We start from the raw sequence: 25,917 nt of genomic DNA on the forward strand, positions 1-25,917 counted from the left end.
CAAATTGATTTGATTTGTTGGTTATTCAACTTACAAGCGACAAATTAAAGATAATATTTGCCAATGTTTAACAGGTGAGACAGCATTTAGGCCTGTTGATCGGTAGATTGATAAAAATAGAAAATAAAACGACTCACGTAATAAAAATAATCAACATAAAATATAATTTATTCAACACATGAAATTTCCGTAATCATAAAATTAACAAATAAACCTACAAACTAATTCTTTGGTTTCTGCAGCACGTGTATGTAGAAGGCGGGGGTTTTGACTTTGCCGAGTGGCAGGAAGTCTCCGTATATTTCGTGCTTGGCGTTTTTGCCGAAAGCCTCGTCCAGCATCTCTGTGAATTTGCCGAGCTTGTGCGGGTAGTAGCAGAGCCGGAACTCACTGGAATAAATGATAAAATAAGTTTGAATATTCGACACGCGAATTTTTTGACTGTTCGTGTAGTGGAGAATAATTGCGGATTTGAATAGCGCGGGAGAGTCGCCACCTAGCGGTACATACGTTGATTCTGGCTGCCCGAACGAAAAATCTGGCTAAAAAAAACTAGGCGATCGCAAAGAACGTCTTTACAGACCACTTAACTTGACTTAACTCCCATAATGACCGATTTGAATGTAGCATCCTGTACTTGCTTTACTAGCTCAGCAGCCCAAAGTGGGTCTGTAAGTATATATACGTAAGCAATAATATCTGACCTCCTGTCGTTGATGTCTCCGTCCTCCGTGGCGTCTATACAGTAGTCCAGTGTGACCAGCTCGGGCTTGCCGCGGACCACCAGAACCGACGTCTTGATGTCCACAGGGTACTTGCACTGGAATTCACATAAGTGTATCGGTTAGTGGAAGGGTTAGGGCTAGGGGGTTCTGGTGACTCTTGGGTCAGAGGTTTGCTTAGACATTGAGATATTTCTAGAGGCCTGTGATGTGAAGTGGAGGGTTTTTGGGTAATGATGATGGACAGCGCACGGGTTTGCTACAATAGGTAATTTTAAAGTCGCGATGATTGCATCCTCGTCGTAAAAGACAGTTTAAATTATGCCCCAGCGTTGCGGCTAAAATGCTTTCTTGTGTTCGGAAACCTCATATCAGCCAGTTTGATCCAGGAATGAAACCCTCCATCCCAAGTCCCAAGTACCTACTCTACCCACTACCCACCCATTTACACTTTTATAGTACGATATACTCACATTATAGTAAATAGAGTTGCCGGGCGTGGCGCCACTGTCGATCATGGCGTCGTAGTTCCTGTGGTCGATGAACAGCAGACCGCCGGGCTTCAGGCACTTGGCGAAGTTGCTCAGAGCCGTCTTCTGCTCGCTCTGGTCTCCGGACTCGCTCAGCAAGTGAGCAAAGGAGTTGCCGAGGCATATGACTGCGTCCAGCTGAACGTTGGGTAGGAAAGACTGGATGTCCCTGTGTAAGGTTTCCCAGTTGGCTTCCTCGATCACTGTAATGGATAAGATACATTTTTACTGATTGCAAATTGTGCAAAAGACTTGTTAACGCAGTTTAACTTAAAGTGCTCCGCAAGGAGTTTACCTGGGTCCGATACCTTTCATAATTACCTAATAATTTTTACGTTCAAGTGTTTTGATGTTTTTGTTGAGAAGTAGGTATTATGCATTACCTGTTAATATCCGTTTTGCGAAGACAGATATAGCATTCAAAAAACAGGTAAAAGAACATTATCTTTCCTCCATCTTGCTTTAGTACCTCTATATTATATACTAGAGGTCGCGTTGTGGCGCGGGCTGCAAGCAGCCGCGCGGGGCTTTGATGCTTTTGGTTGGGTTTCAGCAGGGTATTGACTTGAACATATCGTAGCAAATCTTTCTTGCGTTTTGTTACGCCTTAAAAACTGTTTTCACTATGAATGTCTTTATTAAAGGGGTACTGATGATTTTATTTTAGGTGGGATTAGTTTTCAGTATGAATTTCGGTTACAGCAGGGTATTGACTTACTTGACCATACCGTAGCAAATCCTTCTTGCGTTTCGTTATGCCATCAAAGCTGTTTTCACTATGAATTTCTTTACTAAGGGGGGTACTGATGATTTTGTTTCAGGTGGGATTACAGTTTTCAGTATGAATTTTAGTTTCAGCAGTGTATTGACTTGAACAAACCGTAGCAATTATTTGTTGTGTTTTGTTTTGGATTAAAAACTGTTTTCTGTATGTATTTCGTTATAAAAGGGGTTCTGATGATTTTGTTTCAGGGGGGCACAGTTTTCAGTATGAATTTCGGTTTTAGCAGGGTATTGACTTGAACATACTGTAGCAAATCTTTCTTGCGTTTTGTTACGCCTTAAAAACTGTGTCCACTTTGATTTTTTTAAATTAAAGAGGTACTGACACTGACGATTTTGTTTGACGTGGGAAACAGTTTTCAGTATGAATTTCAGTTTCAGCACAGTATTGACTTGAACATACCGTAGCAAATCTTTCTTGCGTTTTGTTACGCATTAAAAACTGTTTTCACTATGAATGTCTTTATTAAAGGGGTACTGATGATTTTGTTTCAGGGGGGATACAGTTTTCAGTATGAATTTCGGTTTCAGCAGGATATTGACTTGAACATACCGTAGCAAATCCTTCTTGAGTTTTTTTATGCCTTAAAAACAGTTTTTACTATAAATTTCTTCATTAAAGGGGTACTGATGATTTTGTTTCAGGTGAGATTCAGTTTTCAGTATGAATTTCGTTTTCAGCAGGATATTGACTTGAACATATCGTAGTAAATTTCTTGCGTTTTGTAAGGCCTTAAAACTGTTTTCACTATGAATTTCTTTATTAAACGGGTGATGATTTAGTTTCAAGTGGGATAAAGTTTTGAGTATGAATTTTGGCAAGATAAGGTATACTTTACCTACAATAACGTAGCGGATCTTTCTGGGGTTCAAGTTAAAGACGCATCCAAAATTTGGACCATTTCCCACCAATTCATCCCGTTCTTGTACTCAAAAAATTGGTTCCTGTTACGGATTGTCTCACACAAATACGGTAGAGAAACTGATCTATGTATATTTAAAAAAAATGGTTTCTTAAACTTTACCTATATCGAGCAGACATCGTTTTGTGTGCAAATATTGGGTTCTTTAACACCTCATAAATCTGAGTCACCTCAATTCGCGCGTTTTTCTAGCGTCTCGATTATAAGTTTACTCTGTCCTGAATAGAAACTTCTTCATAGCAACGAAATACACAGGTTTTCTTTAAGTAATTATTCATAAATTTCTTACGTGGGTTTACTATTTAAGGCTAGTTTTTACAGAACTATGTTTTACTTCAATATGATCCGTAATTAGAACTATAAACGCGCCGAAACCTTTGTCTTTCTTTTTTATACATTCAAGGTATATTTCTTTGCCACAATCGGCTCTCAGGTTAGGAATATAGTTGTGTTGACGAGGGTTTGAGTAGTGTTGCCTCGCTCCGCTCGGCTCTCCAGGGTTTGCGGTATGGTGGTTTGCTTTGTTTTGCCTCGCTTCGCTCGGCTCCTCTTTTACGGTCAGGTTATACTTAAGTTGTATTGCCTCGCTGCGCTCGGCTCTTCAGTGGTTGTGGTATAATGTTTTAATTTTTTTTGCCTCGCTGCGCTCGGCTCTCCAATGTTTGTGGCATGATGGTTTAGATTGGCTCTCCAGTTAAACAGGCAGTTGGTGATTAAAGTAGTTAAGCCTCGCTTCGCTCGGCTCCTCTCCAGGTCACGGAATGATAGTTTCGGTTGTTTTGCCTCGCATCGCTCGGCTCTGCAGTTACATAAGCACTTGCTGTTTATTGTGCTTTAGCCTCGCTTCGCTCGGCTCTTCGGGTTTTCGGATGTTGGTTTCAGTAGTTTTGCCTCGCTCCGCTCGGCTCTCTAGGTTTTGGATTGATGGTTTAGGTTGTTTTGCCTCGCTTCGCTCGGCTTTTCACTCCTTAAACGGGACTTTTCCCGTAGTTTTTCTTTATTGATATTAATAATTATGATACGTAATGCCTCGCTTCGCTCGGATTTCTTTTCTTTATGGCAGGGTTACTTGTCGGATGCCTCGCTGCGCTCGGCTGGTTTTATTTTGGTATAGCTTGTAGAAGGACTATGGCCTCGCTGCGCTCGGCACTTACACTGTAGTAAAGTTGATTTACATTTTGTATATTTTTAGGGAAAATATTGTTTCCTCTAAAAGTGGGGAGTTTTTATTTTAAAAAATAATTCTTTGTATTTATCTTCACAAATGCGCCATATACCACAAATCTGTCTGACCACTTCAAAGGGGTGAAATTGCTAATGTTGGTAATTTTTTCTACGTTTTTAGGGAAATTTCGATTTTTTCCCTACAAGTGGGGAGTTTTTATTTTAAATAATTATTGTTTGTATTTATCTACACAAATGCGCCATATACCATAAATCTGTCTGACCACTTCAACGGGGTAAAATTGCTAATGTTGGTAATTTTTTCTACGTTTTAAGGGAAAATTTGATTTTTTTCCCTTTAAGTGAGGAGTTTTTATTATTAATTAAAAATCTATGCATTTAACTACACAAACGCGCCATACATTTGAATCCCCTCAGACCATCACAAAACGATACAATTGCATATTTATGTAAAATTTCCCATGTTTTTAGGAAAAATTTAATTTTTCCCTAAAAATGGGGAGTTTTTATTGCATAGAAAAATTAAACGTACCTAAACACACAAACGCGCTCTACAAGTCAAAACTGTCAGACCACTCAATACAGGTGAAATAGCCTTAAAACATGTAAAATTTCTCTTTTACAAAATGGCTGCCACTTCATCCGCCATTTTGATTTTTGCAGTTTTCGGAATTTTCCCATGAATTTCACCATATATCCAACCATGTACAAAGAAAAACATCACCCCACCTCCTCCCCTTCTGAGAGATCAATTCACCTCAACTTGAATCGACGTCGAACTTTTTCAAAAATATAATCTCCCGTATTTCTCAGGGTTGCCAGCCGAAAGTGATAAAAATAGTCAAATGTCATTAGTATGAGCCTTTCTGACTAAACTGCATCATTTTTTAAAATCCAAAACGGTTATTTCTATTTTTCAGGTTTTTGGGGAAAATCTCAAAATTTTCCCTAAAAATGGGGAAATTTTATTTAACTGGTATAGTCTACCCAACAAACTACACAAATGCGCTTTACAAGACAAATCTCCCCAACCACTCTAAACATGTAAAAAAAACAATCAAAAATCGTGAAAAAAAGTCACTTTTACAAAATGGCCGCCAAAGCAGTCCGCCATTTTGTTTTTTCAACTTTTCGGAATTTTCCCATAAACTGCACCATACATCAGACCGTGTTCAAAAAAAATCATCACCCCACCTGCCTCCCTTCTGGGAGATCAATTCACCTCAAGTTGGGTCGACGTAAAAAAATCCGAAAAAATATAATCTCGCCTATCGCCCAGGGTTGCCAGTCGAAAGTAATAAAAATGGTCAAATGTCATTAGTACGGGTCTTTCCGACAAAACTGCATCAAATTTTAAAATAAAAAGTTGTTATTTCTACTTTTCATGTTTTTGGGGAAAATCTCGAAATTTACCCTAAAAATGGGGAAAATTCTTTCACATGGCCAATCTACTCGTCAACCTACACAACCGCTCCATACAAGTCAAACCTGTCAAATGCCTCGAACACAATAAAAAAATGCTTTGAAAATCCCCGAAAAAACACGTTTTTATAAAAAAATCTCCCCTCCCCCCGCTATTAAAAAAAAATCATTTTTTGGAATTTTCCCATAAATTTCATCATGTGCCCCACCGTTTACAAAAAACACCATCCCCCCACCTCCCCCCCTTCCGGGAGATCAATTCACCTCAAGTCGGGTCTGACACGCCCTAAACTTTGCTTCACTGCAACTCGGCCGCCATTTTGTTTTTTTATTTTTTTATATTTTTTTTATAATCTGTCAGACACTCTTAATACACCCTCGAAATATAAAAAAATGTATGGTCACCAAAAAAGAGGAGCAAAAAAAAATTTTTTTTTTTACAACTTTTTTTAAAATTTCGGATTTTTTCTCTACTCACTTGAGCACCTTGTACATTTCCCTAAAACATTTTCATATCAAAAAATGGCTCCTTCTGGGAGAACAATCATGTCAATGAATCAGTCAGTGGTAATCCAGCTATATATATTATAACTAGAGGTCGCGTTGTGGCGCGGGCTGCAAGCAGCCGCGCGGTGCTTTGATGCTTTTGGTTTAGGTGGGAGACAGTTTTCAGTATGAATTTCAGTTTCAGCAGGGTATTGACTTGAGTATACCGTAGCAAATCTTTCTTGCGTTTTGTTATGCCTTAAAAACTGTGTTCACTATGATTTTTTTTTAATTAAAGGGGTACTGACGATTTTGTTTGACGTGGGAAACAGTTTTCAGTATGAATTTCAGTTTGAGCAGGGTATTGACTTGAATATACCGTAGCTAATCATTCTTGCGTTATGTTATGCCTTAAAACGGTTTTCACTATGGTTTTCATTATAACAGGGGTACTGATGATTTTTGTTTTATTTGGGATACGGTTTTCAGTATGAATTTTGGTGAGATACGGTTATGAAAATGAAAATGAAAATATATTTATTATGCAAAAAAAACATACATACAATACAAATCAGTTGCTGAGGCATCCTTTTAAGTACAAAAAGACCTGTGCCAGGACACCCCGCTCTTCCATAAGTTAGATATTGTTTTGCTTAAAAAATAAAAGATTATACCTAATAACTATAGTTAAAGTAAGGAGAGAGAGAATTAATATTTTACATTGAAACTGACCTTGTTTTGTGTTGTGTTTAGTTGTGTTGTGTTGTGTTGTGTTGTATTGTGTTGTGTTGTGTTGTGTTGTGTTGTGTGGTGTTGCGTTGTGTTGTGTTGTGTTGTGTTGTGTTGTGTTGTGTTGTGTTGTGTTGTGTTGTGTTGTGTTGTGTTGTGTTGTGTTGTGTTGTGTTGTGTTGTGTTGTGTTGTGTAGTGTTGTGTTGTGTTGTGTTGTGTTGTGTTGTGTTGTGTTGTGTTGTGTTGTGTTGTGTTGCGTTGTGTTGTGTTGTGTATTTATAGGCAATAATAAGAATACAAAAATATTTTATAAAGAATAGATTGCATATGATACGATTATTAATGACTCAAATATATAAATTAATAAAAACTTGCACAATAATATGAACGTACACTATATTTTGCTATGATTATGTAGTACATACATAAGAGCAATTATACCTTTTTTTGGTTATTCACTTGACTATAACGTATCGAATATTTTATGGGGTTTAGTTTTCCCTTGAAATTTAATTTCAGTATGAAATTTGAAACAGATAGGTATTGACTTTGCCATAATACACTCACGGGCAGTGGGGCAGGTTCAACTGAGAAAAACTAAACGGAAAATCTAGCTTAATGCCGTCTTCTGCAACAACCAACTAAAAACGGTAATATTTTGTTCCCATTTTAAATTAAAAAATCTTTGTAAAAATTGGGGTCGTATGGTGTCGGCATTTTGTGAGTGGAACTTTTTCATTGCCCGGGAGTGTACAACCGATATTTCTTGAATTTGGCTTTACATACCTAAGAAAAACACCACAGGAATGTTAATATTTGCCTTGAAAACTATTTAAATTATGAATAACGGATTGTCTCACACAAATACGGTAGAGAAACTGATCTATATGGTTATTTTTTGGTTTCGTAAACTTTACCTAGTATCGAGATGACATAGTTTTGTGTACAAATATTGGATTATTTAATACCTCATAAATCTGAGTCACCTCCTATTCTATTCTATTCTATTGTGTGTAAGTACCTACACCTGGCTCTTTCGAGTGGAACCTTTGTGCATATCCCCAAGGTCTTAACTGCCTTCCTAAGCTTGGACCATTTCCCACCACGCTGGTCCACTGCGGGTTGGTGGGTTCAGATATGCAGGTTTCCTCACGATGTCTTCCTTCACCGTAAGAGCGATGGTATACATTGTACTTAAGTTAAAAGAACTCATTGGTACATGTCAGCGCCGGGATTCGAACCCGTATCTCTTGCGTGAGAAGCGGGCTCTTACCCGACTGAGCTACCACCGCTCACCTCCATTCGCGCGTTTTTCTAGCGTCTCGATTATTAGTTTACATACTTTGTTCTGAAGAGAAACTTTTTCATAGCAACGAAATACACAGGCTTTTTTATTCATTAATTCCTTACTCGGGTTTGCTGTTTGAGAATATTTTTAATTTTTTTTAATTCTCACTCGAACACACACACTTTGAACATTTCCTATGATTGTTGTTTACAGAAATATGGTTTACTTCAATTTAATCCATAATTGGAACTATAAACGCGCCCAAACCTTTGTCTATCTTTTTTATTCATTCAAGGTATTTCTTTGCCACAATCGGCTCTCAGGTTATATCTAGTTGTGTTGACGAGGGTTTGAGTGGTGTTGTTTCGCTTCGCTCGGCGCTCCAGGGTTTGCGGTATGGTGGTTTGATTTGTTTTGCCTCGCTTCGCTCGGCTCCTCTTTTACGGTAAGGTTATGCTTAAGTTGTATTGCCTCGCTGCGCTCGGCTATTCGGTGGTTGTGGTATAATGTTTTGAAATGTTTTGCCTCGCTGCGCTCGGCTCTCCAAGGTTTGTGGTATGATGATTGGGATTGTTTAGCCTCGCTGCGCTCGGCTCTCCAGTTAAACAGGCAGTTGGTGATTAAAGTAATTTAGCCTCGCTGCGCTCGGCTCCTCTCCTGGTCTCGGAATGGTAGTCTCGGTTGTTTTGCCTCGCTTCGCTCGGCTCTGCAGTTACATAAGCACATGCTGTTTATTGTACTTTAGCCTCGCTTCGCTCGGCTCTTCGGGTTTTCGGATGTTGGTTTCAGTAGTTTTGCCTCGCTCCGCTCGGCTCTCTAGGTTTTGGATTGATGGTTTAGGTTGTTTTGCCTCGCTTCGCTCGGCTTTCCACTTCTTAAACGGGACTTTTCCCGTAGTTTTTCTTTATTGATATTGATAATTATGATACGTAATGCCTCGCTTCGCTCGGATTTCTTTCTTTTATGGCAGGGTTACTTGTCGGATGCCTCGCTGCGCTCGGCTGGTTTTATTTTGGTATAGCTTGTAGAAGAACTATGGCCTCGCTGCGCTCGGCACTTACACTGTGGTAAAGTTGATTTACATTTTGTATATTTTTAGGGAAAATATTTTTTCCTCTAAAAGTGGGGAGTTTTTATTTTAAAAAATAATTCTTTGTATTTATCTTCACAAATGCGCCATATACCACAAATCTGTCTGAAAACTTCAAAGGGGTGAAATTGCTAATGTTGGTAATTTTTTCTACGTTTTTAGGGAAATTTTGATTTTTTCCCTACAAGTGGGGAGTTTTTATTTTAAATAATTATTGTTTGTATTTATCTACACAAATGCGCCATATACCATAAATCTGTCTGACCACTTCAACGGGGTGAAATTGCCAATGTTGGTAATTTTTTCTACGTTTTTAGGGAAATTTTGATTTTTTTCGCCATAAGTGGGGAGTTTTCATTTTAAATTAAAATTGTATGCATTTAACTGCACAAACACGCTATACATTTAAAACCCCTCAGACCATCACAAAACGATAAAATTGCATATTTATGTAAAATTTCCCATGTTTTTAGGGAAATTTTGTTTTTTTTTCCTATAAGTGGGGAGTTTTTATTATTAATTAAAAATCTATGCATTTAAATACACAAACGCACCATACATTCGAATCCCCTCAGACCATCACAAAACGATAAAATTGCATATTTATGTAAAATTTCCGATGTTTTTAGGGAAATTTTGTTTTTTTCCCTAAAAATGGGGAGTTTTTATTTCATAAGCAAACTAAATGCATCTTCCTACACAAACGCGCTCTACAAGTCAAAACTGTCAGACCACTCAATACAGGTGAAATAGCCTTAAAACATGTAAAATTTCTCTTTTACAAAATGGCTGCCACTTCATCCGCCATTTTGATTTTTGCAGTTTTCCCAATTTTCCCATGAATTTCACCATATATCCAACCATGTACAAAGAAAAACATCACCCCACCTCCCCCCCTTCTGGGAGATCAATTCACCTCAACTTGAATCGACGTCGAACTTTTTCAAAAATATAATCTCCTGTATTTCTCAGGGTTGCCAGCCGAAAGTGATAAAAATAGTCAAATGTCATTAGTATGAGCCTTTCTGACTAAACTGCATCATTTTTTAAAATCCAAAACGGTTATTTCTATTTTTCAGGTTTTTGGGGAAAATCTCAAAATTTTCCCTAAAAATGGGGAAATTTTATTTAACTGGTATAGTCTACCCAACAAACTACACAAATGCGCTATACAAGACAAATCTCCCCAACCACTCTAAACATGTAAAAAAAACAATCAAAAATCGTGAAAAAAAGTCACTTTTACAAAATGGCCGCCAAAGCAGTCCGCCATTTTGTTTTTTCAACTTTTCGGAATTTTCCCATAAACTGCACCATACATCAGACCGTGTTCAAAAAAAATCATCACCCCACCTGCCTCCCTTCTGGGAGATCAATTCACCTCAAGTTGGGTCGACGTAAAAAAATCGGAAAAAATATAATCTCGCCTATCGCCCAGGGTTGCCAGTCGAAAGTAATAAAAATGGTCAAATGTCATTAGTACGGGTCTTTCCGACAAAACTGCATCAAATTTTAAAATAAAAAGTTGTTATTTCTACTTTTCATGTTTTTGGGGAAAATCTCGAAATTTACCCTAAAAATGGGGAAAATTATTTCACATGGCAACTCTACTCGTCAAACTACACAACCGCTCCATACAAGTCAAACCTGTCAAATGCCTCGAACACAATAAAAAAATGCTTTGAAAATCCCCGAAAAAACACGTTTTTATAAAAAAATCTCCCCTCCCCCCGTAATTAAAAATAAATCATTTTTTGGAATTTTCCCTTTAATTTCATCATGTGCCCCACCGTTTACAAAAAACAGCATCCCCCCACCTCCCCCCCTTCCGGGAGATCAATTCACCTCAAGTCGGGTCTGACACGCCCTAAACTTTCCTTCACTGCAACTCGGCCGCCATTTTGTTTTTTTATTTTTTTATATTTTTTTTATAATCTGTCAGACATTCCAAACACACCGTCAAAATATAAAAAAATGTATGGTCACCAAAAAAGAGGAACAAAAAAAATTTTTTTTTTTTACAACTTTTTTTAAAAAGTCGAGGTTTTTCTCTACTCACCCGAGCACCCTGTACATATCCCTAAAACATTGTTATATCAAAAAATGGCTCCTTCTGGGAGAACAATCATGTCAGTCAGTCAGTCAGTGGTAATCCAGCTTTATATATTATAATATAATCTTTGTAACTATTTCCTCTATCTTTGAGTATATTATGTATGTATGTATTTAAGTATTTATTATTAAAACTGAATGTTTACTACATCATTTGTACACCTTCCTCATTTATTCTTTTAGTCTCTCCTCCACCCAAAGGTTGCCTGGAAGAGATCGCTTTTAGCGATAAGGCCGCCTATTGCGTTGTATTCACTGTATTATAAATTGTTATTTGTGTTCTGTTTAGTCAATAAAGTAGTATTCTATTCTATTCTAGGTACTTACCCCATTCGTCGTATTTAGGGTTTTTCCTTTTCTCCCATCTTGCTTTGAGTGCGTGCTTCAACATTTTGTCCGACGCGTCCACAGAAACTACTTTGAACCCTTCGTCCACCAACATCATCGAGTCTATCCTGCAATAGGAATTAGATCCATATTATTACGGGTTATTTATTTTTATATAGCAGATTTAATTATATACTTGTCGGGGAGTGGGCACGAGCTAGCGGTGGTTGGTCCATGATTCGATCAGCCTGGTCGTTGGAATCGTGATTCATCATCACACCTCAGAAATAAAGGCACGGATAGGTAGCACACACTCGATTTATTCGGAATCACAAATTAAACTTACAAGATAAACGTGGATGCACTTGATGCAGTTGGATTAACTTTAATATCGAAACGTGGTGATCCCTGCGGAAGGTGCACGTCCGACCCGCTCGACAATTTTAATCAGAATGGCGGCCGAGACCACCTGTCTTCCCACTTGACGTTTTACTTTTTCTTGACGTGCACCGTTCACAGATTTCACCCAAACTGTCATGTTGCTCGATGTCAGTTTGACGTTTCGAATAATCAAAAGAAGTAAACAAAACTGATTTAAATTAAACTTAAAAGCTAGTCGTTCTCCGACACGGCCGTCCTGATGCATCACACGACCTCGTGTGAGTTATCTGGAAAGAAAGAAAAACAACCACAGTAACTCAATTTTACTCGGCCAGTCCTGACCTAGTCAGGGGGGAAAGCAGTGGGCTCATGAACTCTACATTCATCACACTGATGAACTATGAAGCTTTAACTTGAACAGTATCAGACAAAACAAATCAATACTCGAAAGCTAATCCACTATCTTTAACTCTGTACTAAAGAAAAACACGGATCAGGATCTGATTACCAATGGTCCTTGCTCACTTGTCCGGCAACCTCCATCCGGTAGCCTAAGTACTCATCACGAATGCACACCTCTATCCGGTGTCATTCCAGTGCCTCTATCCGGCACTCACTAACACCTCCATCCGGCGTCATTCCAGTGCCTCCATCCAGCACTCACTAACACCTACATCCGGTGTCATACCAGTGCCTCTATCCGGCACTCGTCACTAACACCTACATCCGGTGTCATTCCAGTGCCTCCATCCAGCACTCACTAACACCTAAATCCGGTGTCATTCCAGTGCCTCCATCCAGCACTCACTAACACCTACATCCGGTGTCATTCCAGTGCCTCCATCCAGCACTCACTAACACCTCCATCCGGCGTCATTCCAGTGCCTCCATCCAGCACTCACTAACACTTCCATCCAGTGTCAGTCCGGTACTACCACTTCCATCCAGTGGCATTAAACAATTGAGCAAGACACACACAATTCAATCGATTGCTTCATCATTACTTAGCATAAAAAGATCATAATTAAAAAGATAGGGAATCAACTTTCGGACATTTACCTAATGAGGTCATGGACGCATGTCCAAAACCCTAATGACCTTAGCTTAACAGGACCTCAGGATTTGATCAACCTCAATGTCATAACCTTTTTTTTAAAGTCAACAGGTCTGGCAACCCGACACATTAACAGTTCCAGGACTCGAACCTCGAAAATAATTCCACAGTACCGGTCACACTAACCTCATCCACGTAATGAAACATCTAGCCTCTAAACTTTGAAACTACAGGCATAGTTTAAACGAAAACAGCTCACCAGATTAATGCAAATTCCCAGATGCAGGCGCGCTCAGCACGCACAGGTCCACATGCCTGACATGCTGCTCAGTAGATGGTCCTGCACTGCTATCGCCGCTCTTCTTCGGACAGCTGGATGCGTAGTGGCCTACACCGCGGCAGTTGAAGCAGGTTATAGGCTGCTTCTGTTGTGTAGTCTGGGATGAAGTCTGCGGCTCTCGTACTTCTCGCTGGGGCGTCATACTGCGTCTGCCCTTACACTGGTTGGCTTTGTGACCAAGTTTTCCACAGTTATAGCACTTCACACTTGCTGTGTGAGCTGTGTCCGTCAATGGCTTATGCTTCTTCGCGTCAGATCCTTGTGTGTCATTTAGAGCAACGGCTTTTCTCTTTAGAAATGACATCGCCTTAAGCTCTTGTTGTAGGCGATTCCTTGTGGAAATGTCCGACGTAAAAGCCATGCGTTGCACCCGTGGCTCGAGCTGGGCTATGTGAGCCAAGGTAGTAGCCACAGCTATCTGCTCCGTCGAAAGATTTTTCCACTGAGACATGAGCGACGTCATCATAGTAGCTGCATAGGCAGCAAGACATTCACCATCCTTTGGCTTACTGGTGTTCAGGTTGATCAAGAACGCAGCTGCTGTCTCGGGGCAGTCGTATCTAGCGGCAAACATCTCCTTAAAATCGCACCATGTCATCCCCGGATAGGCAACTTGAGATAGCCAGGAGGAAGCTTGACCTCGAAATGCTCTGGTCAATGCTATCATCAAAGCGGCACCTTCGAGCGGCCGTTCGGCCATGCACATGTCGGAGGTCGTAATCCACGCTCGTGCATCCGCGTTTTTGCCGTCTGGATTGAATTCAGGTAGGTGAACACTGGCACTTACAGTTGGAGTTTTCATAGCTTCAATGAGGGTCAAGAAGTTTCGGTTCTGTTGCTCCAACAAAAGTCGCCATTTTTCGTCGCTGGCGTCATTCTCAGGTCGTGTGGAGCGCCGATCCGATCCCGCTTCTGATGTCGGGGAGTGGGCACGAGCTAGCGGTGGTTGGTCCATGATTCGATCAGCCTGGTCGTTGGAATCGTGATTCATCATCACACCTCAGAAATAAAGGCACGGATAGGTAGCACACACTCGATTTATTCGGAATCACAAATTAAACTTACAAGATAAACGTGGATGCACTTGATGCAGTTGGATTAACTTTAATATCGAAACGTGGTGATCCCTGCGGAAGGTGCACGTCCGACCCGCTCGACAATTTTAATCAGAATGGCGGCCGAGACCACCTGTCTTCCCACTTGACGTTTTACTTTTTCTTGACGTGCACCGTTCACAGATTTCACCCAAACTGTCATGTTGCTCGATGTCAGTTTGACGTTTCGAATAATCAAAAGAAGTAAACAAAACTGATTTAAATTAAACTTAAAAGCTAGTCGTTCTCCGACATACTTAATTAGGCATTTTCCAGAGGTTTATTTTGTGTTTGGAGTCGGCAACACTGCCATGCATGTTCTTGGCATGTATTTTAATGTTACGTTATCTCGGTAGCTTTTTTTTTACGCTAAATAGTTTGTCTGATTGAAGCGAAGACAATGTTTTATTAGATACCGTAATTAATAACAACACGCCTTCGATTTTCTATTCATTATGGAAATATTATTTATTAGATATTTGTTTATTGTCGATAATAGGCTGAAGTATCAGTAAAGCTCATAAGTAGCAGCTTGTCAAACGTATTTTAGGTACGCCTACACATTTATTATACTTATCCACGTGTTTCATCATGAACTTGTTTTTTTTTAAGATAAAGCAGTACTTTTAGATAACTTCTCTTAAATAACAATAACACTGATAAGTATTACATGAGAACAAACAACTCGATACCTACCTATACTTTCAATCTTAAATATTTATTCGATAGTAGATAGATATTTACAATTAAATTAACTATAAACTTCATCATAATCAATAATCATGCTGCTATCAAAATCGAACCATTCGAAAATCGAATCATACCTGAGAAGACAGACAAACACACAAATATGCACATATAAAACGACACCTCTTATTTTACCGTAGGGGTAAACTAGGGTACCTACCTACCCAGCATCATTATAACACCTCTAATCTCCACTAGCGGCTACGAAATATGCCTCCCCGAATGACGTATGTATTAAATTGAACTATATATATGTATACCTACAGCGAATGACGCTATTTCGTGACTATTCCTTTCACCAGGGTGACAAACCCTAGAGGCACTCTAGCGTTTCTCACCACCTAAGAAGAATAACTAGCGGGTAAAACTAACCCAGTTCCACAGGCGGCATCCAGCACCCTCTCGCATCCATGCTGCCTCAGCAGTCCCGTGAGGAAGTCCTTGTAGTTCTGGGTCCTCTGGTTGCTGTCTCCGATGAATTTCTTCCAGATCCTGGCCGCTTTGCCATCCGCGTACTGGTCGCGGACACCCTCTGACGGGATACCCTCGGAACGGGAGTGGAAGACTTTGTCGGCTGACATGCTGGCTCTGGGGGGTTAGCAAGGGGTTGTGATGGAAAGGGTACTGGCTAGTAGGTGAGCTTACTCAGCTTACCTACATGAATACTACTTATACCTAACACCTTCGGGCAATGTGTAAATTTTGCAATTAATTTAACAGTGGGCTCGAAAGGAGAACGGTTGGGATTGTTGGGAATCGGCTACCAGATAAGTCTGTGGTTATCAGGTGTTGGAAAACTCTCAGGGTATTGAAAAGTAAGCTGTATCATATTAATGCGTCCGAGTAGGTGCTTATTTACCAGGTAGTATTACCTAAGTACCTACTAACTTCTCTTATCACAATCTCAGGCTAGAAAATTGGACTCACCTACTTTGGTTTATCGGCAATAATGATATTTTAGTAATGGTACGATGGTGTTGTGTGTGTATAGTTACTTTTACATTATTTTCACCGTCTCGTGTGTTACCAGTACTTACACCTGTATATTCACTGCTTACTGATGGTAACTGTTCTAACTGTCGGTGTCTATTCTAGGCGTCAATTAGTGCGTACCGTTCAATGAATATCTATCTAACTAGACATCTAAATAAACACTGAAGATGAAGGTTATCACTTATCAGCTCGTTTACGTTGGTTCAAAACACTTTAATATTCAAACGATCACTATTTTATGAACTTATTCGGCATCTTTACTAAGATTAAACACTATTTAAATAAACAACTAACTCTAAAAACGTGTTAATATTCAGGTGGTACCTACTAGGTAAACTAATTTAAAAATAACTTATTTTTCCTGCGCTAGGCCGCTGATCAAAACACAACTCTATCTATGATGATAACTCTATAGGTGTTACATCATAACAGGTTTTTATTATTATAAAACTTACTTACACACTATACTGAGGACTGCCTGCTTGGCTCGTAGCTAGCCAATGACTGAGGCTGGGTGCACAGATTAGCTCTTATGTGGAGACTCGCTGATACGGTAGGTATATGGAGGGTCACTATGATGATACAGTTTTTGAGAGGGCATGAGTAATAATATTTTGTGATGTCGTCACATCGTCTCAGCGGTTTATCTATGTACTGAATACGAATATACCTACTTACTTATGTATTTATCCCACTATTAAAAATATGTAGTTAACTACCTACTAAGCTTAAATTTAAACTTTTATAAACAATAATAATGAGGTAAGCAATTTCGCTCTAAGTTTTTATACTCACAATGGTAAGAGAGGTCGTATAAGTTTGTCATATGAAGCCAGTTTAGGTACCCTGCTTTAAGAATCTCGCTACTCGTTACCTGCCTTCTCCATTGATTCGTTGGCGTATGACATGTTCTCCATTTTATGACTATGGGTAACTCTTGCCGTTTGGTACCTACCTCACTCCTGCACGCGACATAGACACCTACCTACCCATTTCACATGAAAAATTAAATGAAAATGAAGGTTAGTTTTATCAGAGAGGTTTATGAAGATACCCTTAATCTTACTAGTCTACACATAAACATGATACGATGTCGCGTCGTGCCACTCTCTCGCTCTCTCCCGAGTGGGAAGGAGTCGTTTTTACGACGCGTCGTCGTCGTATCGTGTTTATTATGTGTATGGGCATTGTAACTAGGTTGGAGCACGCGCAGATAAACAATCCGGGAATCGAACCCGGGACCTTCGGCATAGCAGTCAGGGTAACTAACCGCTACACCATTAATTCGGTCGCCGCATGAGGTAATACTTAGTTACTCCATTTTTATTGGTTTCATTATTTGTACACGTTACAGTCGTCTAAGTATTTTTCTTTTCAAGTGCTTCTCTCTCGGTTCATTTGTTACGTCTAATACCTACGCTTTCTGCCCCTAATTTTGGTGAGGTCTAAATTTACTTCCTACTTTAAGGTCCTTACCACACTCGTCCTTGTCGGGTTTCTCATAAATATGCAGGCATCATCCATGGAAGTAGACTTCCATGGCATCATCACGATATTTTCCTTCATCGTAAGACGGATGGTGGTGTTTATCTGCAATATTGCATGTCTCTGGATTCCGATCATCTCTTTTAAGAGACGTGGGTGAGTCCTGCGTCCCCTACAGGTTATGATTTAAGGGCCCGTACAGGGTGACGTGCCGCGCCAATTTTGGGTTTTCAATGTTCTTCACACAGCACACGCAGTGACACGCACACATGTAAGTTTGCACAGTGGGTCGATAAACTTTTACTCGCCAACTTTATTGACAATTATTTTCAAGTAGTGATTTGAGGGTAAGTTTAATTTTTAATTACACTGGTAAGCACCAGGAAAGAGTAGAAATTAATAAGGGTGCCACTTTTCTCCATACTCGGAACCCGATTAGATTTCTAAACAAATGTGGTATTTACCTACTTGTAGAAAGGTAACTACAGGTATTAAAGTGTAGATAATAAGTTATACTAAGCCGAAAGGGGATGACTCAAGGGGTCATTCTGAACAACTTTAGTTCTACGAGTGTTGCAAAAACGCGAAAAAAAAAATTCGTTTTCCATGGTAAAAAGTCACGTGTCAACAAAGTTTCTATGATAAAGGTTTTTTTTGGTTAATTTTTAAAACTCGTAGAACAAAAGTTCAGAATCAGTCTCACTTGTTTTAACCCGACTGCCGAAGGAGGAGAGTAATGTTTTTTTATTGTATGTATGTATGTTTGTAAGTATATTTTTTGGTGGCAGAATAATATTTTTTCATATTTTTAGAGTTTCGTACCTCAAAAGGAAAAAAGCAACCGTTATAACATCTCTTTGTTGTCCGTCTGTCTGACTGACTGTCTGTCACTGCCCTTTTTCTCAGAAACGGGTAAAGATATCAAGCTGATATTTCGCATAGATATGAGGAGTACCCAAAAAAAATGGGGTACTCCCTCTCCCATTGTAGAATCGTCATAATAATATCTGTTAATGTTTTAGTTCATGTGCCAACAGATGTCACTATCCCTTACCGTACATCGCGGTATTAAGATTTCTTCGGTTTTAATGACTTTGTGGTTTATATGATTAAACGTTACTTCTGCCAGCAAATAGTGGTTTGATTTGGACTTGTTCACCCATACAAGTAAATTGGGGCTGATATTTTTTCCGGTTATTTTGATGGTGTAGGTAGGGTATCGTTGAATAGGTCTTTTAATATAATACGTATAAAAAAAGTTAAAATATAATTATTTGGCTTTTACCCTTAAATTTGGGGACCGCACCATAGACAAATCCTAATTTAAAAAATGATTTCAATAGATGGCGTGATTTTATGTTGGGTAACTCAGAATAAGAAGTGATGATATCTCAGAATAATAATGGTTAATGGTGCTATTCCGCTGAGCATCGAAACCGGTGGGACGCTAATGAAAAGTGGTCATGGAAATGCACCAGGGTAGACCCTGCTCCTAGAACAAGGCATGAGTTTGTGATTTGTGTGCGTGAAAAGCGATAATGGAAACTTTGAATATTTTCTTGATTTTTTTTATTATTGATGCAATAACATATACCTAGTATTATTCTGAGTTACCCACCGAAGTCACCCCGTGGCAGGTTGACTAGATAGGTACTTTTGCAAATCACGCCATATATCGTTGTTTTTATTAGTGGCTACTGTCTATAGAAGAAATTCCGTCATTGACAATTTTACGTTACGAATGAATTTAGTAAACCCAGTAAACCTAACTAATCCAGAGGAAACCTAAAATATCTTTCTCTCTCTCTTTGAAAAACATACTTAATAGCCCAAACTCGATTCTATTCTATTCTCTGTGGGGGTGTAAGTACCTGCACCTGGCTCTCTCGAGTGGAACCTTTGTGCATATCCCCAAGGTCTAAACTGCCTTCCTAAGCTTGAACCATTTCCCACCACGCTGGTCCACTGCGGGTTGGTGGGTTCACATATCTAGATGTGCTAAATCTAGATATGCAGGTTTCCTCTCGATGTTTTCCTTCACCGTTAGAGCGATGGTATACATTGTACTTAAGTTAAAAGAACTCATTGGTACATGTCAGCGCCGTGATTCGAACCCGCATCTCTTGCGTGAGAAGCGGGCGCTTACCCGACTGAGCTACCACCGCGCCCAAACTCGATGCTTTTAGCTATTAAATCTTTGAAATATAATTCAGTCACCTCCGTGTTACTGCCCTCATCAGATCCTCACGAGACCATGCCTCAACCAGCACCATGAGACTGTGTTTTTGAATCCTAACCTAATCTTCCTACGTATTGTCATAACTTAACTCCATTCACTATATTCCTGCTCCTCATCCCAGGGCCGTGGGGACCGGAGGCACGTCAGCTTTTTAAAGACATCAGCAGCAGACTAATAGAAGTCTCAAGGGACCCTAGGGCTGGCACTTACCTATCACAAAGGCTAAGCATCGCTATATTGCGGGGTAACGCGGCCAGCGTCTTGGGTACCCTACCCGACAGTGGCAGCGATCTGGCCAGCATCTTCTTTTTAGTTTAATTTTAATTTTATATTAGTTAGTTTTAGTTAGGCATTAATAATTATAATTTAATCAAGAAGTACCATGGACTTAACTAATAAAAAACATTATCATTTAATTTATTGAATATAGTATAAGAATTATGCTTCCTCAATTTCAAATCAAATTATGTTGGTGTCATAAAAGTTGAAAAAGTGCAATGACAACCAATGTGCAGTGATTTTGTGTCTGTACACAATTAGATCGCGAGCTGTCAGTGCCGCCTAAACCGACGTGACCGTTCTTTGGAGTCCAGCGGCCGACTGAGTCAAAAGTCGCTTGTGTTTATGATTTTATAACACAGAAAGCCGCCATAGATATTTGTATGAAGATTTGAGGGAAAAAAATTGCTCAAGTTTGGGATTAATTTACACAAAATAGGTGTGTGTTTATTAAAAAAAAAGGTATTTAGCGCCTAGTCCAAGCATTTATCTTTATAATTTGATAAGAATCATATGAAAATTCTTGATAATTACGACACAGTTGTTACAATACGGGAGTGTGATTTACTGGTTTTTCGTAATTAATTTACAGTTATCCATAAGCATTTACTTAAATTCGAATGATTCAGCACCTAGCTAGACTCTTCGGCTACCTGTGTGATTTTTTTCAAAGCTGTAGAGCATCATTTACTACATAATTCTATGACAATGCCAACCCTCGATTGCCTATTGCCGACCCTTAATGAAACAAATTCAAAACAAATACAATGTTGTAAAAAAGATGAAATAATTTAATGGAATTCGATCACAACAAGCATCATAATCATATCATTATTTCTATACGTACAACATAAATAAAAGTTATCAATGTATACTTTACATAGGTTTAATTGGTGCCTTACAGATATAATTTAGATCTAAGCTAGGGTTTGTCTATGAGCCTACGATGATGTTGTTGATGGGGATGTGGATGAGCTTCACGAAGAAGCCAATGAAGCCCATGATGCAGAAGCCGATGGCCGTCGCGATCGCAATCTTCTGGAACTCTGCAACAAACGGACACACACGTTCAATACATGTTATAACAACTTTAAACAGCACGGTGCGCGCGCGACAAGACATGAAGAAAGTTTTGCGTCGCGCTCACTCACATCGCGTGTTCTAAAGAGTGACGGTGATAGAAAATTTTGGTCACCTCTTGTCAGGTCATGCAGTATGGTGATTCAGTACCTATTAATTAAGCCCTAAACAAAAGAAAAGCGATATTTTTTATGCTATACTAGCGCTACGACGGACGATGGTAAGTACTCACTGAATTGAATAGTGATTTGATTACTTACTAATAACTTTCACCTTTAGATAAGGCCTCAACAACATTATTTTTTGCTCAAATATTTGTCTTCGTCTAATGCGTTTTTTACTGATTTGCGTATCATTTGTACCTTTGATAAAGTTATGTGTAAGAGATCTATAGGCCTAACACGGGGCGCACGCCCAGAGACAAAAGTTTTGCGTCGTGCTCACTTATGTCGAGCGGCCTCAAGAGCCAGTGTGACGGAAACGGAAACACTTTTGTCACGCCTTTATGTGAGCTTCTTGCGCCCGTGCTAGGCCAACAGATCGCTCTACTGTGCATTATGCTGATGCTATTTGCCATACACTGATAAGTATACATATATGCTTTGTGTCCTTCAGTGAGGAGTGCATTTACAGTTGTATTGTGGAGACAGTCATTCTATTTCTACCATTTTTTAACTTAATAGCATAAATAAATTATTATAATACCTATGTGATTAATTAATGATGTCAGTTAGTTTAAGTAGTTTTGTAAAATCATTTCTTAATACATACTATTAATGATAATTGAAATATTTTTAGATCAACCCTAAAACACTGTTATTAACACAATTATTATGTACCTACCTATATGTAGCCATGAGTAATTAAATCAACAGGCAAATATTATTTTTTCATTTTATGATGTTTTGATTGATACAAATCAATAAGTACAGTGAAATTAAATAAATCTACTAAGGTTTTAGCAAAAACAGAATACTAGACACACTTTGATCTAAGACTAGGCGCTAGATAAAACTTCAACCAGAGAATCAATATACTTCTTAATATAAAAAAACAACTTTACAAGTTGAAAATTCTCTCAGTTGAAACAAAGAACAATGTGAAGTACATAAGTGTATAGTTAAGTAGAACTGTATTAATTTATTATTGATAGGTATTGGGTCATTTCCATACCATATCATTCGAATTAGTGCATAAAAACTGTATAGTGAGTACAACCAAATTTCTTTACTTAGTAATTATTCTCAGACATTATTTAAATTATACCCTACACAGTGCGCTTTATTTAGCATCCAAACATGGAAGTAATCACTCAATAGTTTTCATAGTATCCATGAATTCACAACCAGCTCAACAACTGCTTTGCTTTGTATTGGTTACCCTACTCTACACCATCAATAGGTATTTCACAAAGAAATCTAGCTAGAAAGATAGTTCAATTTACTTAAGAGTATTTGCATACAATGCCAACTTTAAAATGGGCTTGAGATAAGATAGAAAATGCTACTTTAAGGACTATATAATTAATGTGATGTTAGTAGAATAGGTGTGATCCTAGTTTTAGATATAAACATTAATGTGGCCTACTGCCAACACCGCAGAATCTACAGATATCTTCCGAAAGACCTAGCTACTAATTGACTTGAGGATTTGATATCTTCAGAGACTACAGCAAATCTAAAGAGTTACATACCTTTCCTGTCGGGCTTGGTGCATCTTCTCACTAATCTGATGGAATCCTTGGCGAACTGCTTGCCAGGCTCCACAAATTTCACGATTTGATCCATTTCTGAAAGTAGTACAGCACTTTGTTATAAAAACCTCCCGTGAAATTACAGTCTCAGGATATAAATGTGTAATTAAAGGTTTGAAACTAACCAGAAGAGTATTTGCAGTACTTTCCCGTACGAGCAAAAGTAGTAGTATTGTAAAGGGAAAGGAAATCCGATTTGAATGAGCTCCAATTTGCACCACAAAACACAAACGTCAGCCACGTCTCGGATACACGTCACGTCAAATAATAGTGATGTGCCAATAAAAAAATCTTTACAATCATTTTAATGACAATCGATAGAATAAGTGTAAATCTAAAATTAGAAGGAACAGATGAGCCAGATCGCTACCGTCACTGGGAAAGGTGCTCAAAAAGCTGGCCGCGTTACCTCGCTTTATGTCGAGGCTTAATCTTAAAATTAGAATCTAGTTTTTTATTATTTTACTTGGTATGTATGCATCGCACTTACTCCAGGCTGCTCGAGTTGGTTGGACGTGTTAAACGTGGACATCTACATGAAGACATAGAAGTAATTAAGTACCATTCCGTATCCTTATCAAGAAGCGTAGTCATAAAATGTGTTCCGATTCCAAGCTCGACCCGACCCGAGTGAGGTTAACCCTCAGAATAATAAGAGCCACCGTAAAGCGAGCATAAAGTTATTATTGTTCTATGAATCACACAGACAATAAACTTATAAAACCATTCCATTTGTCACTGTCAGGGATTTACAATGAAATGTCAAATCAAATAATTTTAGAGGTTATTACAGTAATAACAAATTTGATCTAATAATTTTTATTCGAATGTTCTCGTAGTTCTTGTTGCATTTTTATAGTTTTATCTTGTAAATATATTAATCCTGAATAGCAGTAATTTTCTATGAGCTCTAAAAGAGAAACTGACGAAGCTTCAAGGTAATGCAAAACATCATAATATACTATTTATTTTCATTTTCATAATCATCTTCTCTGATCGATATTATAATTCATAGTAATCATTATAAATCCTTCATAAATACCACCGAGAAACCCAAAAACTGTTCTAAGTTGCCGTGAAGGTTACGTGTATTACTTGCATTTTTTCTTTGTTTTGATCGTCAATGTTTTGAATTGCGTCGCAGTGTATTCTCTCTCTATTTTAACACTCATCCCTTTTCAGGCTGAGTGAAGCGTCATCGTCTAGCAATAATTCAGCCGCAGCAGTGACTGAAGGTGGGATCCCTCCTGAATGTGAGTCGGAGGATCCCCGGGAAGTCATGAAGAGAGCGGCGGCAAAACAGCTGATCGAGAGGTACTTCTACCAGCTGGTGGACGGCTGCGGCGACCCGCACTGCGACAACCAGCACTGCGCCTCCAGCAGTGAGGTCAGTACACAAATAGTAGTCATAGTAAGTAGGTATTTTGATTGAAAGAAAAGAAATATGTTCATTTCACATGCACTTGAAAATAACATAAAGTTTTAACAAAACTATTGTTCAGTTCTGACACAGGTTCTAGCTTAGTTTGATGCTATGGTAGACAGATTGAAAGATAAAATGTATATTTATTCTAATTAAAACACAAAATAGCAACAAATAAGTATATTTTTATTATTAATATGGATGTACCTACTTACATTTAATATCTACTATATCATATATTTCTTGCTTACCCTTTGTTTAACACTGTATTATATACTCACAATTAGCACTCAGAATTGATGAGCAGCACAGGTTAGGCTCATGGAAGGTCCAGACTGAAGATCTTCAATCTACCCACATTCACTATTATTGTCTTACACTAATATACCCCATATGTCAATACACTACATGCCTTCCCCTCGAGATATGTGGTACACTTCACTTTATATTTTCACTTAACACTGATTAATTGTCACTTTCACAATCACTGTTTTGTTTCACTTACTATCTACCTATTTCCTAACTAATGCTAACATGGCTGCTATAATGGTATTTAATCTACTGAGTCTCTACATCCATATCAAGAGGCTCTATGTTATCTAAATCACTATCATCAATGTCTTCCATGACATATTTCTTTTGAGGTTGTGGAGATGTTGGTGGAGATTCACGGATTCTCTTGGTTCTGGCTGTATCTGATGTTACTTCAGGACTTTGATGTATGATGACATCTGCTGGCCCTGATACTCCAATGATTTCAGCCCATTGTTCTCGCGGTGGTAAGGATATGATGTCTCTTCCATCTTCACTCTGTGTCCGCTGTACAATTGTGTCTTGTGGGACATCCTCGTGTTCCTCCTCACGAAGAGCAGTGACCATCTGATTGATATGTCTTGTTAACAATTTTCCATTCCATTTAACTAAATAACGACATACTCCGACTCTCTTCTCTACAATGCCCTTCAGCCAACGAGGATTTCCACAATAATTTCTAACGTAGACAGCTTGGCCTACTTCAAAGCTTCTTACTTTTGTATTTTCGTTGCTTTCCATGGTGTCATTGTTTTTGTATGATAAGGGATTCAGATTATCGAAAATTGTTCTAAATCTTCTATTATTTAGCATTTCAGCTGGTGTGGTTTCCGTAACCGTATTTGGAGTAGATCTTAGTCCATATAATATTTTGGGGAGTTTCACATTCCATGGCTCTGATGTCTGCTTTTTCAGTTTATTCTTTATAACTTGAACTGTTCGTTCAGCTTGACCATTAGAAGCCGGATGATAAGGCGCTACTAATATCTGTTTAATACCATTTTTTACTAAATATTCTTTGAATTCTTTAGATATAAAACTTCTTCCATTGTCACTGACAAGACAATCTGGCAATCCTTGTTCAGCAAATATTTGACGAAGTTCCTTTATTAAAGTGGCACTACTTAAATCATTAACCA

At 38.6% G+C, this 25,917-nt stretch overlaps 3 protein-coding genes across 4 annotated transcripts in view; 1 reads left to right on the forward strand and 2 right to left on the reverse strand.

The window, feature by feature from the left end:
- Positions 1 to 138: 138 nt before the first annotated feature.
- Positions 139 to 16,820, reverse strand: LOC105387574 (glycine N-methyltransferase). Of its 2 annotated transcripts, none has more exons than XM_011558320.3 (6): positions 16,667 to 16,820; positions 15,587 to 15,802; positions 11,599 to 11,726; positions 1,196 to 1,455; positions 705 to 820; positions 139 to 390 (listed from the first exon to the last, which is right to left on the reverse strand). In XM_011558320.3, exons 2-6 carry the CDS (start codon positions 15,793 to 15,795, stop codon positions 222 to 224), a joined length of 882 nt encoding a protein of 293 aa, XP_011556622.1. In that variant the 5' UTR covers positions 15,796 to 15,802; positions 16,667 to 16,820; the 3' UTR covers positions 139 to 221. The 2 variants fall into 2 exon arrangements, with proteins under 2 accessions (XP_011556622.1, XP_011556623.1); XM_011558321.3 differs by having other exon boundaries at positions 16,663 to 16,774.
- A 4,160-nt stretch (positions 16,821 to 20,980) lies between these two features.
- Positions 20,981 to 23,322, reverse strand: LOC105387572 (protein transport protein Sec61 subunit gamma). Its single transcript, XM_011558318.3, has 3 exons — positions 23,169 to 23,322; positions 22,984 to 23,079; positions 20,981 to 21,256 (listed from the first exon to the last, which is right to left on the reverse strand). Exons 2-3 carry the CDS (start codon positions 23,075 to 23,077, stop codon positions 21,144 to 21,146), a joined length of 207 nt encoding a protein of 68 aa, XP_011556620.1. The 5' UTR covers positions 23,078 to 23,079; positions 23,169 to 23,322; the 3' UTR covers positions 20,981 to 21,143.
- Positions 23,323 to 23,799: 477 nt separating this feature from the next.
- Positions 23,800 to 25,917, forward strand: part of LOC105392981 (ubiquitin-protein ligase E3A) — a 32,207-nt gene continuing 30,089 nt past the window's right edge. Inside the window, exons 1-2 of the mRNA XM_048624865.1 lie at positions 23,800 to 23,981; positions 24,226 to 24,430. Of these exons, the coding sequence (XP_048480822.1) occupies positions 23,947 to 23,981; positions 24,226 to 24,430 (240 nt within the window). The 5' untranslated portion in view covers positions 23,800 to 23,946. The remainder of the gene's footprint in view (positions 23,982 to 24,225; positions 24,431 to 25,917) is intronic.

Source organism: Plutella xylostella, chromosome 13 (assembly GCF_932276165.1).
Source record: "Plutella xylostella chromosome 13, ilPluXylo3.1, whole genome shotgun sequence".
Classification (NCBI taxonomy): domain Eukaryota; kingdom Metazoa; phylum Arthropoda; class Insecta; order Lepidoptera; family Plutellidae; genus Plutella; species Plutella xylostella.

Excerpts from the sequence above, each read along its gene's own strand:
- LOC105387574 (XM_011558320.3), bottom strand. The coding sequence starts at position 15,795 with ATGTCAGCCGACAAAGTCTTCCACTCCCGTTCCGAGGGTATCCCGTCA. Across the intron at positions 11,727-15,586 it reads GATGCCGCCTGTGGAACTGG|GATAGACTCGATGATGTTGG; the intron begins GTTAGTTTTACC and ends TTCCTATTGCAG. Across the intron at positions 1,456-11,598 it reads CCCTAAATACGACGAATGGG|TGATCGAGGAAGCCAACTGG; the intron begins GTAAGTACCTAG and ends TATCCATTACAG.
- LOC105387572 (XM_011558318.3), bottom strand. The coding sequence starts at position 23,077 with ATGGATCAAATCGTGAAATTTGTGGAGCCTGGCAAGCAGTTCGCCAAG. Across the intron at positions 21,257-22,983 it reads CACCAAGCCCGACAGGAAAG|AGTTCCAGAAGATTGCGATC; the intron begins GTATGTAACTCT and ends CGTTTGTTGCAG.